The sequence below is a fragment of the Thunnus thynnus genome, chromosome 5, assembly GCF_963924715.1.
Source record: "Thunnus thynnus chromosome 5, fThuThy2.1, whole genome shotgun sequence".
NCBI classification, from domain to species: domain Eukaryota; kingdom Metazoa; phylum Chordata; class Actinopteri; order Scombriformes; family Scombridae; genus Thunnus; species Thunnus thynnus.
The window spans coordinates 13,208,538-13,224,827 of NC_089521.1; the positions used below are offsets into that span (position 1 = coordinate 13,208,538).

At 39.5% G+C, this 16,290-nt stretch overlaps 1 protein-coding gene across 1 annotated transcript; it reads left to right on the forward strand.

Annotated features, from left to right (window-relative positions):
- Positions 1 to 387: 387 nt before the first annotated feature.
- slc1a2b (solute carrier family 1 member 2b) lies at positions 388 to 15,274 on the forward strand. The gene is made up of 11 exons (XM_067589341.1): positions 388 to 667; positions 3,333 to 3,472; positions 5,198 to 5,350; positions 5,680 to 5,930; positions 6,283 to 6,430; positions 6,563 to 6,689; positions 6,940 to 7,173; positions 7,271 to 7,465; positions 8,421 to 8,555; positions 8,688 to 8,952; positions 10,896 to 15,274. The coding sequence occupies exons 1-11, from the start codon at positions 630 to 632 to the stop codon at positions 10,965 to 10,967; spliced, it is 1,758 nt and encodes a 585-aa protein (XP_067445442.1). The 5' UTR covers positions 388 to 629; the 3' UTR covers positions 10,968 to 15,274.
- The last annotated feature ends 1,016 nt before the right edge of the window (positions 15,275 to 16,290 follow it).

Consider the following 16,290-nt stretch of genomic DNA (forward strand, 5'->3'; position numbering starts at 1 on the left):
GCATGCTCTCTGGGGGGATTACAGTGTCCAGGGAATGGAGGGACTCTGAGGGATTTGACTCTTAAGCTCAGATATTGACTCCTCCCTCCACTTCTTCTTTTTAGTTATTTATTTATTTCTAGGTTTGTTGTGTGTGTGTGCTCTGTGTGTGTTTGTGTGTGCTCTGTGTGTGTTTGTGTGTGCTCTGTGTGTGTGTATGTGTGTGTTTGTGTGTGTGTGTGTGTGTGTGTGTGTGTGTGTGTGTCTGTGTGTCTGTGTGAGTGTGTGTCTTGGTGTTTTAGCTGGCTGTGGGTGGTGGTGTTGGTGATGTTGGTGGTGGTGGAGTCAGGGGGTGGGGGCTGAGGGGGGTTTGCAGACATCAGGATGGGGCAATTCATGTTGCTGTGGCTGTGACTCGGTCGTCTGGGCTGTGTTGACTCGCTCCTCTCTGGATGCCTTGGAAGAGCTGGTGGAAAGCTGAGAGCTGCTAGCTGTCAGCAGAGCTCTGTTGTTTTCAGCCTCCGGCTGTACCTGGGAACTTATCTGCTGACATCTGGCAACATTTTGGATGGAGCAGTCGTGATCCTAGTAACGATTTCTTGTGCTGATTCACTCTTGAATACCAAAGGCTGGAGACTTGATCCTGGTCAATGTATATAGCACTTACCTCTACTCCACCAGAAATGAAGTAAGTACTTTACATTCCATTAACTCAATGACACTCTAATTTATGTTAAAGTAAAGAGTAAGCAGGACTTGGAAACTTCTCTTTTTTTAACTGACAGATAAAATGCAATCTTGGTTAATTTTTAACATCTTTCACTTTAAATTGTATGTCACCTGGGTTGACATCAACACAAGATCTAGTTTTATTAGGACCTTCATTAATTCATCATGGCTTTACAGTCCTGTAATGCTATTAATCTGACTAAGCTCTCAGGCACGATTAACTGGTTTATAAAATGATCCCATTAGAGACTGAGGAGAGGAAACTTTGCATGAGTGTGTGCATCTTTGTGTGTCTGAATATGTATGTCATGACTTTTGAGGTTCTGAGTGAATTATGAGATTCTGAGTGTGGCTGTTAACATCTTTATGGCAATCTTCCCAGTTCCATTTAACCCCTTGGATGGTTAAAAACTCTGAAGCCTAATATCTCAGAATTATTCTGCAGGGCAGAGAGAATGAATTCCAAGCTCATGGCATATTAATCAAAGCTAAAATTGTGTACAGTAAAGAGAATTTATAACATACAATACACATTGTTATTTCCTACTGCTGTGAAATGACTCTTTGCTATACATTTTCATATTCATCCATCATTAAATTTCACACTCAAACCCACTCTCTCATCTGTCTCTGACTTGGTGAGAGAAGCGCTAATGAGGGGATCATGACAGAATAATATCCGACCTTGGTGACGTCCAACGTCTGCTTCCTCTCTCTCTCAGTGCTAAAAATAATGAAATGGAGAGAAACGGGAAAAAATTCAATTAACAGCTCTCATCACTCTTATGAAATGGGATTGCATGGTAATGCTAATTTTTCAGCGTTTTATTTCTGGAGTTTTACTAATTCATCCAGCTTTTATCTGAAGTATGGAAAGACGGCGAGGTAATGGTGCCGACTGTTTGCCTGCTATTTGCATTTATTTTCTGTATGTCACACTTCACTTTGAAATTAATAAGAGGAGATAGAGCTGGTCCATCTGTGTGCCTGGAAGCTGACCAGGTGGTCTTCCTATAGCCAAGCTTACAACACAGCGATACACAAAGCTGGGGGAGGTGTGTATATGTGTGTGTGAGAGACTGTGTGTGTGTTCATGTGGAATTATTAGTGACTACTTACACAACAACAATAACACCATTAAGAGCCTTTTTGTTGTGAGGAAGTTTTCCAAACGCGGTCTATTGATTTGAGCTCCCTGCCTTGCCTTTGATCAAGTTTCAGCTTGAAAACTTGACAACCAACATGATTAATATCTATGAAGTGTTCTCACTTCATAGTGGAATATGGGGGGGAGGTATGAGGACAAAAAAATTAACTTCACTATTGAGGCTTCTATTTGTGAGTCTTAGGCCATGAACCCCAGGGGTGAGGTGAAAGGTCAGAGTCACATTGTTTCCTCTTTGCTTTTCTGTTGTAATTCATCACTGCAGACATTTTCATGGGCAACATAGAGACATTTCCATTTCCTCATGGACAAAAAAGATGTCAAACAGAGAAAGACAATTTGATAAATTACTCTTGTTGACTAGATGGTGAATATATAGAATATATTTTTTCTCACTTTCTTTGACAGAGTTATTGAACACCTGGCTTACTGACATGTGACAGACACAGCTGTCTCTCTTCTCGCTAACAAACTCATTCACACCTCGATGGGACTGCAGGAAACTGCTCTGTGCTGCCTGTAATGAGAAATTAGTTTTCATTCAGTTAATTGGGCTGTGTGACTGCACCCCCTCATTGTACAATTCTATTCAGGGTTTGTATGATTCTAAATGTACTGTCACGCAATCATTAGAGGAAACTAAGGGGAGAAGAGAGAGTAGGTATGAGAGTCTGAAATGGGTGTATAAGTCTGAGCATGCAATATGCTTTATCTTTCAGTTATTAATCAAACCTGTCCTGTCAAGTTGGACTTTTGTTTGTCTCCACTTTGAACCACCTTGTCCAGGAAAAAACTAAAAAACCTACACATGACATGGTATTTTATATCATAATATCTCAATTTAAGGAGATTTGACATTTAAATTTCTTACTACTTGTGAATGTAGTGTACATAGCAACAATACGTTAAGTTAATCCATTCTGAAAGTTATAAGTCAGTCATATTATGTTTTAAACAAGTCCAAAATTAATTACAGAATTATCTTCCAAACTGCTACTAAAGAAAAATACATACTCAGTTTTTAATAAACTGACTCATCTCAAGTTTCGCCCCAAAGGACTGGAATTTTATAAGCAGCAGCTTGTCGTCACTATACCATCTGTTGGATGCTATAGTAACCATGAACAGTGTTGGAGTGACAGCTTGCCAGCACACTTGAATGCTTAACATTTTTCTCATCATTTACTGTTTGCTTTTTAGGTATATCATGTTTTTCAGAGATATTATGCACATCCTGATGATCTGATTTCTGTATGATGGTGCTGTATTTTGTTATAGCGTTAACACAATGCTTTGTTCTTTCTCAAAGTGACTGCACATGACAGAATGTGACCGCATGATGTGTAATGACGCATAATGCTGTATGGCCATGAGTGCATTTTCGAAGGGGTTCAGCTTGATAGCTTTGCATTTAATAAACAGTCCTTTCATTTTTTCTGTCTCTCTCTCTCTGTCACAGTGCCAACAGTATGCCTAAACAAGTGGAGGTGAGGATGCACGAGAGTCACCTGGAGCCCATCGAGGCCAGGCCTCAGTCCAAATGTGCCAAAATCTGCTCCAAGCTGTTCAAGAACCTTCTGCTCACACTCACCGTCCTCGGTCAGTAACCTTCTCACTGGTGCATCTTTCTTTCCTCCTTTTTAATTTTTTTTTTACTTCTGCAGGACCAAATATAAAGCAAGGCAAGCTAAAGATGGGCACCGACCACTGCTGAGCTCAGTGATCTGTTAACTCATAGCTCGATTTATGCAGCTTGCTAGTAATAGGAGGAGGAGGTGCCATCTGTGCTTTTTCAGTACCAGACAGCAAGAAGGGTGTCCTGACCTTCCCCAGCTTTGTGCCACCTGTTGCTATCGAAAGCTCTGAGCTACATTGGTCACCCAAACAGCCTCTGGTGATGCATAAAAAATATTGCCATGATAGCTCACTGGCTCACTGCGCCACAGGGGAAGATTTAATGAAAAAAAGGAAAGAGCACTAAAGTAGTGATGCAATATCTGGCTATAGGCTTTTAATCAGATTGGTGTTCAACCAACACATATCATTCATACTTTGTTATGTCTGACGACTACTTGGTCCCTCACAATCATTACCATCTTAAACGTAAAGGCTGTGAGCTGGTGAAAAAGTTTCATTTAGACATGTGTGTATCTGTATGCTTGCTTGCATGGATGTGTGTTTGTGTGAGCATGTGTAATGTGTACATCTCACCCCACTTGGCAGGACTCTCGCAAAGCAAGTGAGCCAGCACGATCATTGATCATCTGTCACTTGGCAGATAAGAGCCTGAATGGGAACACGCAAATAGACCAAAGAGAAGGCACAGGAAATCAAGTGCCATCCAAAACCATTGGGTGTGCAGAGTCCACAGGATGCTGCTAGACTGGAGGATAGACTGAAGCACAGAGGACAGCTTACAAAATTAGAAAAAAAAAAAAAAAAAGCTGGAGGGCTTTTGATTCCAGAGTGTGTTATTAAACAACATCTCGGGCTGTGTGATCTTTGGCAGTGGTGTGGAAGCAGAGGAAGTGCAGCTCCAGGGGAGGGATGCTAGAGATTTGTCTGGCCTGAGATGCACAGACACAGAGGCCAACCATCCCTGGCCTGGAAGGCAAGGCTGCAGGGGGGTTTAGAGCACACAGAGGTCATATTTACTTCCGGTGTAGGAACAGTGTGTGGCAGGAAAAGATGTGTTAGTTGGAACACACATGTGGCTTTATTTGGGAGGGACTGAACTTTCAAATGTCACTGTTTTCAGGCTGATTTCAGAATGAATGGAAGCTAGAGGATAGGTAAAGGTAGCAAAAAAACCCAAAACAAAATAGCAGAATATCCTACTGAGAATATCCTACTGAGGCACAAAGTGAGCCTGAGATCAGGGTCAAAAAGTGAAAATTTCCTTGAAAACATTTAGGTTTTGCGGGGATTACAGATGCTTCACCAGGGAATCTGACATGCTGCCTCCTCCCCACTGCTTCAAAGAGATCTGATCTTAATCCTTCACCAGCTTTACTCTCTCTTAGCAGGTTTCTGTTTTATCCCATCAACCCACTGTCTTCCTAAGGCAGACAGCCTCTTGTACAGCTCCAAACAATAGAACTGATAAGGCAGGGGCCAGTTATTAAGGCTTCTTTAAGGAGAAAATTGTTATTTAACAGATTAAATCGAAGCTCTTCCCAGTAGCACAAGATAGACCCATCATTTATGTTTGTTAATGTTTTATTCAAATGTAATATCTGACTTATTTTCCTTCCTGATTTCCTTCTATTTAAGCATTAAACACTCCCGCACTTTGACTCACTCACACTCCTTCTTGCGTCTCAGGTGTGATCTTGGGAGCTGTATCGGGGATGTTACTTCGTGTTGCCTCTCCGATTCACCCAGATATCGTCATGGTGATTGCCTTTCCTGGAGATATCCTGATGAGGATGCTGAAGATGTTGATCCTGCCGCTCATCATCTCCAGTTTAATCACAGGTGCACTATTACATTTATATGACATATTTCAAATTTTTTTCTGACGTGTTTGTACTTTATCTTTACGCAGTCGATACTAGGTGTGACACCTTTTACTGCTGTAATACGGCTAAAAATACACATATCGGAAAGCCCGTAACCCTGATTCTGAAACATCAGTCATTTAATTCATCATGACATGCATCATGCACATGATCAAACACAATTATGCAGTCACCTAAATGGTCTTTGCAATCAGCCCTCATGCCCCGCAGTATTAAGTCAACATTTCCATTCAATAAGACCAAGTAATTACCAGGTAAACATAATCATGCTGGTTTTGGCTGCAGGTCTGGCCGGTTTGGATGCCAAATCTAGCGGTCGCCTTGGCACCAGAGCTATGGTCTACTACATGTCCACCACTGTTATTGCTGCTATCTTGGGAGTCATCCTGGTATTAGTCATCCACCCTGGCAACCCCAAACTGAAGGAGGGTCTGGGCGAGGGCATGCAAAACGATGACGTGTCCAGCTTGGATGCCTTCTTTGATCTGATCAGGAACCTGTTCCCAGAGAATCTTGTGCAAGCTTGTTTCCAACAGGTATGGGATGACAACAATAAGATGACACATCTAAATGCTGAGATTGGATTTTCAGTGCATGTACTAAATGCCTGAAAAGTCTGAGTTACTTTGAGTGTCAGATGAATGGCATCACTTAATATAATTATTATGTGTAGCTCAACATCAAGTTAGAAAGAATGTTAAACTTATAAGTCTGAAAATGGGTAAGCTTGTACAGATTGCCTAGCCGACAAAATCAAGACATATTAGATTATGGAGATACACCAGTTTGACTCTGCTATCTGTAAGTTTGGTATCATAGATAATATCATATCTGACCCAGCATCAATCATCCAGTTCATCACTTATATATTTTCCTCCTTTACTTCAGATCCAGACAGTCACGAAGAAGGTGGAGGTGGTTGTTCCAGAGGACGTCAATGCCACCACTATGGAGGGTCTGCTGGCTAATGTTACCAAGGAGCCTCAGTACATTATCAAAAAGTCCCTGCAGTTCAAAAGTGGCATGAATGTTCTGGGTATGTATTATTTTCAGCATTAAAGTTACAGAATCTGAAACCTCTCATCTCCTGATTCCCTCATGCAATAGTCATCTCACCTGTCCACACTTGTATTCAAAAGTTTGACACGCTTATGATTTTCCGTCACAGGTCTGATTGGTTTCTTTATTGCATTTGGCATCTGCATGGGCAAGATGGGAGAGAAGGCCAGACTCATGATTGAATTCTTCAACATCCTCAATGAGATCGTGATGAAACTTGTCATCATGATCATGTGGTTAGTATCACTTAAGATGCCATCGACTCATTTTTTAAACTCATTTTGTCAGACAGAAATAACTATAAATGTCAAGTTATTTCTCTAGTCATTACATCTGAAAAGATGTAATTAATGTAAAGCAGCATGTACTTTTTATTCAAATCAAATGGAATATGTCGGAATATAACATTTTACACTCTGATGGCTATCATTAGTTTTACTGACAAATGAAAAACCTAAACTAACAAAAAGATTTTCTTCTTGTCAGGTATTCTCCCTTTGGTATTGCCTGTCTGATCTGTGGTAAGATCATCTCCATCAAGGACCTGGAAGTGGTAGCCAGGCAGCTGGGCATGTACATGGTGACTGTGATTATCGGCCTCATCATCCACGGCGCAATCTTCCTGCCCAGCATCTATTTTGTTATCGTCAGGAAAAACCCCTTCACCTTCTTCTTGGGCATCTTCCAGGCCTGGATCACTGCTCTGGGGACAGCCTCCAGGTCAGCGCCAGGATGGATGGATGAATCGATAAATGGGTGCTTCTTAATATTTGTGCAATTAATAGAAAATATACCTTTTTTCTGCTTTTCCCTGCAGTGCTGGTACACTGCCTGTCACCTTCCGCTGTCTGGAGGAGAACTTGGGTATTGACAAAAGAGTCACTCGTTTTGTGCTCCCGGTCGGCGCCACCATCAACATGGATGGAACTGCTCTGTATGAGGCCGTGGCAGCCATCTTCATTGCCCAAATGAACGGTATCCACCTTGACCCGGGTCAGATTGTCACTGTCAGGTCAGAAAGCACTCATGGTGGTATATCTTTGCACTGAAAATGTTATCTCTTAATAATATTTGTACTGGTAACAGCTTATTTCTTTCTTCAGTGAAAAAATTATATTATGTGGTTAGTATCATTGCTTAAATCTGGTATTCTTACTTGTTGGTTTGGACAGTTTAAAGCCCTGGATGCCCTTTGCGATATGGGATATTAATGTTGTGTTGGGAAATCTATCGCTGTATGAATTTATGCCTCTTGAACTGACTTGTCTGCACACTAAACTCAGAAAAGCTATTTTTAGTCTTAACAGTAAGAATTGTAAAACCCAATATTCAAAGTGTATGTAATCTGAGCCCTGAGGAAGCAGTTCGGCAAACCCAGTTAGCTCTTAATAAATAAAAACAAACACATCAGTGGTGTAGAGGCATTTAACAGTGAACAGAAAAGCCTCCGTGGCTCAAAGCAGCCTCTTTAGAGAAGAAATTTACTGTGGAGCAAATTAACCACCAGGAGGAGGAAGCAACAACATGTGCCAGTGAAGTGTCTCATGCAAAGCAGGAAGACAAACACCAACCACACACCGTTTCTCAAGCATCTGTCTATCTTCCCTAAATGCTCCTGCGTTAATAGAAAGAGTTGAGGATGGATGACCTTCAGTCTGACATTTTTATGGCATATCAATCCATGGACTCTCAAATTAAACATCCCATCTCTCACATTTGAACCTCTCTTCATGTGCAATGAAGGACCCACTCGGGTGCTCTTCTGCTGCTGCTCTTCACACAAGCACCATACACAGAGTGAATGTCTTCATCTGTAGCTGAGAGGTGTAGAAATTTTTTCCAAAAGTGCGTCGCATTCACTGGTGTCTGAAGATTTGCGGGGTGAAGAGTCAGTAGTGGAGGATGTGGTTAGGCTTAGTGGTTTTTGAGGGTGTGATTGATTGCTGCTTTGCTGTGTTTTCATCCAGTCTCACAGCCACCCTGGCCAGTGTCGGAGCTGCCAGTATTCCCAGTGCTGGCCTTGTGACTATGCTCTTGATCCTGACTGCTGTAGGCCTGCCAACCCAAGACATCAGTCTGCTGGTTGCTGTCGACTGGCTGCTGTGAGTTCGGCATCAACTATTAAGACAAAAATATATTCCCCTTTGCTACATTAGGTTTTCTGCAAGTCCCTCCCAGTATTATCCACGCTGAATAAAGTATGCCTCTTCCTATCCTCAATTCTTTCTCCTCAGGGACCGATTCAGGACCTCAGTGAATGTGGTGGGTGACTCCTACGGTGCAGGCATCGTGTACCACATGTCCAAGGCAGAGCTTGAAGAGCTGGATGCGCACATGGCTAAATCTGACGACATCGAAATGATGACAAAGACCCAGTCTTATTACGATGACATGAAGAACCACCACGAAAACAATTCCAACCAGTGCGTCTTAACCGCCACCGCTACCACAATCTCTACCGCCACTGCTAACAATTCTGTCGTAGTAGATGAATGCAAGGTACAATTAATGCTTACGGACATAGAGACTTGTATATAACCCTCACTTTGCTGTTGCATGCTCACCCTGCACCTTTTCTTGACTCTCTTTGTTTTGTTCATTGCATCTTTGTACATAATAATGTAAATACATCCACTATTATTTTATGACAGAAGTGAAACAAGAGAACAGAACAGAGAACAGATGCATGTGTATGTATGTATTTCATTCTTCTGGAATAGCAGCTTTTGTGTTGAGCAAATGTCGAAAATTTTAAAGCACTCATGCCAAAAGGTTTCCAAACTAAAACAAACCAAAAATTATTCTAAGGCATGCAAATGTGAGATAAATCAGTTTTGATTTTATGCTATTGCCCTATATTTATCTTAATCTAATGAATATAACCTGCTGGGGATTTGCTGTAACTCAAAAGGCAGAGCCAGATAATCCTCATTATGACCCTGAGGAATTATTTAGCAGCCTTCCTCTCTATCAAAAGTTCACATCACATCCTTTTTCCAAAAAACCCCCTTGATAGGATGTTTTCCCTGATCTGCTTCAGTTGTTGCAGAGACTTTTCTGTCATCAGCTTAATATCCAGTGTTTTTCATTCTGCTTTATCTAAATGCGGCTGATTTTAATTGTTTAACAGGTTTATTTCCAAGGGGTCGCCCTTTGCTGTAGGGTTTAAAATACAGAGAGGGAAATGTGTAGCAGCTAATTAGCAGTTCACATATTCCGTATACACATTTACCATGCTGTCACTGAGCCACGTTTCAAATTTTGACACTGGCTGTTTCTACCCATTGTGAGAACTGTGCTGTGAAATTGAAAGCTGTGCAGTTGCTCCCATAATGTAAAACACAATGCACTTTGAATCTTGCATTTGAATGTATTCCAGCCTTGTGGAATAATATACGAGAGTTGCTCCCTGACACACACACACACACAGGCACACACACTAGTGGAAAAGGTCTACTGATGAGCCTGTTCATTTATTAAAGGATGAAAGGTGTTGCCTAGCAACACTGGCAACCTGTCACACAAGCAATTTGTCCATAGTAAAAAGTTATATCCTTCTTTCTTAGTCTCCATTTATTAGCAGACATTTACATATAAATGTGACACAAAGGCTTGCTATTTGCAGTATCCACAATGTCTAATTTTTTCTGTTTTCTTTTCTGTTTGCCTGTAAATAGCATGACTCACATTTCTAACCCCCTTTTTTAAAGATGCAAACCCACTGTAGAGTGCTTGCAAAATAGCAAAAACATAACAATGCATTCATTCTAGTGTTTTTACCTTGTTTTCTATGTAATCTGTCTATTTTTGCATTTCATTTATTTTTATTTCATTATTATTCATTTGTATTTTTTTACCGCCTGTTAAGTTTTTGTTCATCATAAATGTGTGGTCTGTTCCCAGGTCAGTAAATGAAACTCCACTCTTAGGACTACCATAAGCATGATCATCAGTGGTCATCCAGGAGTTCCAGTATTCCTCTGTAGTGTTTTGCATGTTGCAAAACAGCAATGATACCTAAGAAACTGTATTTTAATTGCCAAAGTACCATCACTACAGCACCCAAAATTACAGAAAAGAATGTTCTAAAAAGTATTACGGCTTTACCGTAATGAAAAATGTTTACAGTTATGTGTGTTATCTAAAATATTTATTTCATCATATGGCTTTTAAAAACAGGATAGGTTTGATTGTTGAATTTGAGATGACATAGCAACCATAAATCATGATCAACAATGCTTTATGAGCTTTGCAAGCCTGATTGGGATGCATATTTGACCAATCGAATTGCTTGGCTAAAACAAAGTAATATTACGTGAGAGTGCTGAATCAAATCATGCAGTGTTACTGTTAGCTCTTTCATCCAAAGAAAGATGAACTGTGCTTTTTATTTGTCTGTGCCTTGGATCCACTGTTTAGATGTCCCTGCTAACTGCTTACAGGTAACCTCAGCCACTAACGGCTCTGCTGCGGAGTGCACGCTTGTTGAGGAGGAACCATGGAAACATGAATAATGGCAGCACAGAGATCCCCTGCTCCTGGGCTCCACAAGCTTTCCTATCTGGTGAAAAAAGAGTGAATGAAAAAAAAAAGTCACATGAACAGAACTACTAATTGTTTTTTATGTAGTTTAGTTTTCTTTTTTATTAGTCCCTTTAAAAAGTTTTTGTAACTGTCTATCTGACTGATAAATAATACTAATTCACTTAACCGTGAAATGATAACAGAGGTATACCTGTTAGAGCACAATTATGTCCTATATAGCAGATACTTGCACAACATACTTCAAGGCTTGGGAAAGGAAGGAAGAAAAAAATGTTAGATAAGATATTCCTAGCAATACATCCTGGTTCTGAGTTTATAAGATAAGAGAAGATTAGTATTTGGCTCTATAACATGAGATGCACTGAGACCATCTTGAGTTTCATGCAGATGATTCATCATTCGAATGCCAGAGGATGAGTGGGAGTTAGAGCGTTAATCATGGCAACCACTATACTGTTTGTACTGAACTTCCTTGCAGTACATCCCTGTCAGTACCATTACAGTGTGTGCAGAAGGCCACTGCTTTTCAGCACACTCCTTCATCCGAGAACATAACTTTCAATTCTTAAACTGTCAGAGCCTTTTGAAGTGCGTCTGATCACATATGCATTTGCCCAGTATTACACACTATCCCTGAGGTCCAGTAAACTAATGAAAGGGTAGGAGGCAGGGAGAACAATAACGAACAGGAAAACCACGCTGAGCCTCATAACCTACAAGCACAGTCACCACAGAATTATAAAGCACAAATCATACCATGGAGCCCATTTCTTTATCCCCACCCCTCCCACCCCTACCTTTTTTTTCGTTTACTTTAAAAAAAAAGGGACTTTTTTTCTTTGTGGCACCTGTTGAGTGAGATAGAAAACCTATGTGTGTTTGTGTGTGTGATAGAGAGAGAGCTGGGGTTAAGAATATGACCAAGTCAATTATAGGGACCATACAGGCAGAAAATCAATCAACTCACAGAGGCCTTTGAACTGCCTCCATGACATCTCAAGCAACACATTTTTCACACATCAATGTCCATTTGTAACTGGCTTGATATGGCCACCCTTTCTGATGAACTGTAAGCCTCAAATTTAAAGCTAAGAAAGTCACTGCCCTAAATATGAAACTTTATACAATATTTTTCCTTTTCCAAAAAAAATTTTTAGTGATGCCAATGAAATTAAATTAGGGTCGAAACCATTTTTGTGAAAAGAAACAACAATAAGTAATTGACAAATGTGAATGAATTGTAGCACAAAAAAGACATGATTTAGAGCACAAACAAAGCTGATGTGCCAATGAGCTCCGTGGCATAATCAAAGTCATGCACATTATCGTCCCATGTCGATACTGATCTTACTCCAAGTTAAAACAACGATGATGACAACAGGAGATACTCAGGCTTATATATTTACTCCTTTACAGGGAAAGAAGATATTTGATGTAATCCTAATGTTTACTTGCTCACAAGAGTAATTCACTTCAAGAAAATGGCCTCTTAACAGCACAACGTATGAAAGCTTTGACTTCGAAAAACGATGACAGTTTACCGCAAAGGTCTTGTTGAAAAGACAGCACATACAGTAAGCACATACACATGTTCTGACTACATTCCAGTGGTTGAATGATGCTCAACTTGTGTACTATTTGAAAGCACAGATGTGGTTATTATTGAACACTGACAGAGTACACTGAGTGAACCACCAGATAATTTTAAAAAAAGAAAGGAGGAAGAAGTAGTGCAGCACTTGGCTGTCAGATGGATTCTTGGCTTGCACAAACAGAGACAGATCATTGATGTAACACTCTTTGGGGAAGCTTGGCAGCTTCTTGTTTAGCCAGACCTAAAAAGGTAAACAACTATATATTTTAGCCACCAGAGCTCAAGACTGTTTCTACAAACCCTAGATGCTGCAGCTGTGTGTCCATATTGGTGAGAAGAAGTTTAAGAGAACTCAGAACAGAACAATGGGCACATACATTTACACAGATCATGCCAGAATCAGGTAATAAACATATATATTCCTCTCAAAGAACCAAATGGCTTAAAAATATCTGCAAACACACAAACAAAGCTGGACTACTGGCTGTTAATCTTTTTTAGCCTGTGTGAAGGAGAGGTGAATATTCTGTAGTGTGAGTGTGGATATGATTTCTTTATCAGTATTGTGTACGTCTCTCTTGTCTTGTTTGTGTTTTATTTGTGCTTAATGACAACCTTGCCTTGAAGATGTTCACTTCAAACTGTACATTCAGTTTGTTCACGACAAATGCCAACTGAAGTAACACTAGGAAACTTAACAGAACACTTAGTGCAGCACTCTGTCCTTTCTAGTTCCTGAAACACACTCTCAGAAGACATCTTTCACTTTGCTTGTTTTAAGCTTGGCTAACAGAAGTGTGCTCTGATACACCGCACAGCACAGACTGATGCACACATATGCATACACACAAAAATAAGCATGCACGCATACACATACCAGTTTTTTTTCCAATGCACACATATGAACACACACACACACACACACACACTCGTAAACACTCTTAAACCTCAAAGGTCACTACATTTATAATTGTAATCGGCGAGCTGCAGAGCACAGCACTGACAACCTAACAGGCCCTTTGAGCCTGATCTATTTACCTTGTGATCTTCAGGAAAAAAAAAAAAAAAAATTCTCTCCATTAAGGAGACAATGCAGACCATAGTGTCACCGATGGGGATTGAGTGTTGAACCACTATTATGTTCAAACTCACGGTTTTAGAAGCATGAATAAAATAAAATGATGATTATTTTTTTGCACCACTATCTTAAAAAGCATGATATTTTGAAGTGCCTCCTTGCACTTTGTGTATATATTGTAGGTAACAGATGTTTTTTTTTTTCTTTTTGGTTTGTTTTGTTCTTTTTTTTTCTTTTGTGGGCATTGAAATGGTATGTAGGAATATAGTTTCATTGCTGTGACATTTTAAAATGTAATCCTCTAGAAAAAAATATCATCTATGTCCTGAGTAAAATTAGATTAGACGAAATGTATAGAGAGGAAATCGTGTTAATAAATTGCTTGTTTTTTTATTCTCTAATAGCTGTTAACTAGTTGTTTTACTTACCTGTCACACACCAATATATAAATATCATTTTTTTTTTGTATCTAATGTAAGCGTTTTGAATGTTTGTTCCATTAAGATATAAGCAGTGTGCATTCATTTTCATTGTACATAAATAAATATATAATTGTTCTGTTCAGTGGCAATGCAGAATTTTCCGGAAATTACAGTGATCCTGACGCAAACATTGTTTGCGCTAAGAAGAGAAAGATAGAGAGTGAGAGAGAGAGAGGAGTGAGAGTGAGGGGACGTTTCTGGTTTGACAAAGGGGGCCAACATGAGTTATTTGGGTGGAAATTACTGTGATAAAGGTTGTCGAAAAGAGAGACAAATAAAGGAAAAGGTCAAATTTGCCCTGTATGTAGGATAGAGAAAGGAATCAAACAGCCTAGTAGTTGTTACAAGTGAAAGAACAAACATCAGATGTATTCAAATGCCTGTTCCAGCATAGAGCAACATTCCTCAGGTGACTCATCTGAATCATTTTGTCATTTCAATGGAGAAAAACCGGCTTTAGTCTCAGGCATCTTTGTTTACCTGGCACATGTGCATTTATAGCAGCGAAACATGGATATCTAGACCAAACAGTCAGCTGGCTGCTTTTAGATTCTGTGTTAGCCTGTCTACATGCCACATCATCATCACATCATCACACAATGCAACCTAATGAGACATTAACATCATGGAGGTTCATAGATATACACAGCTGAACTGCCTTTTTTCCACTTGCCTTTTTTCGCTTTCTACACAGAAACTATATGCACGCACAAACACCTGGAAGTTGCTGAGCTAATGGTACTGATTACACGGAAAAATAATTGGCAAAGTATTTCAATTAAGGGCCAGTATATCTTCAAGCTAGTCCTTTTCTATTGAAATGTGTCTGTTTTGAAGAAACTCCTAAACAGAGCTGATAAACCGTCTCACTCCTGCCAACAATGTGCTTTCCTGATCTTACTTTTCTAAGCCTTCCCTCTTTGTAAAGCTGTTGTAATTTTGATGTAAAGGCAGAGCGTATGTGTCGGGGAGATACAATATTGAGAAAAAAAAGACAAAAAAATACATGAATTCTTTCCTCGGTCTATGGTATACATAAAAATCTGTTTCTACATATCAATATGTGTTGTACCTTTGGTGTACATATACAAATATAACTAATAAATGTTGATTCATAACTAATATTGGCTGCTCTTTGTTTTTTGTTTTTTTGTCTGTATAAATGTGTATCTTGTCACATAACTATCATATGAAGACACAGATGCACACACTCACACACAGAAACATTTTTCACATCTGTCTCTGTTGCTCTGTTTGTGTAACTCTGAGTTTTTACTAGTGTATTATTCTTAATAACATCACCGAATGCAATTGGTACTATTTACCATTATTTGGAAGAGGTAGGGGTTTAATACGCTGAATTGGACAAAGAACTGTTTACTGGCTATTTTTTAGCATCTCCAGCCTGCTTTTGTCATTTATGTTCTATTCCCAGTTCTGGAAAACAGTTCTGGAAAACACAAAGCACACTAATTGCCCCCAAACACACCCAATGACGTGTGTCCCAAAAACATTTGTTTAGCATAAAAGTAGGAATGAGCACTAGAGGTGATGGTCCAGGACATTATGATGCTGCACCATTACTGCACAGGAAATGTCAATTAAATCAATTTTTCAATAATATTTACAGTAAACGGAGTGAAAACAAATCCTAAATGTATACCCTAATTGAACTGTCTTTACTTTATTAGCAACTTAACATTTGAAAAATGCACTTTCCAAGCATTATTAAAATGTTAAAGCATAGTTGTGATTAGTTATGAGACTAGTGACCTCACCAAAGCAAAAACAGCCAAAAACAAGATATAGATTGTATCTTTGCCAGAATGTCCATTATTTCTCACAGCTGATAAATATTCATTAGTCTCCAGTGAATCACATAAAGAAAAAAACATTGTTAAAGCATTAAGTTCATGTAATAATAGATGAGTGAGTACATCAGAGAATTGATGTTCTTCTCAAAACCGAAAACACAGACTATATATTTGTCATTTTTGGATGGCAGCATTACGGCTGAGCAGCTGCAGAGCAGTGTTTAATGACTTCATGCACTGTATAATAAACGCATACTAAATAAACAGGAATCCTGTTCCTTTGTATGTTATTCAAAGAAGACAGTTCGGCTATATTGCATGCAG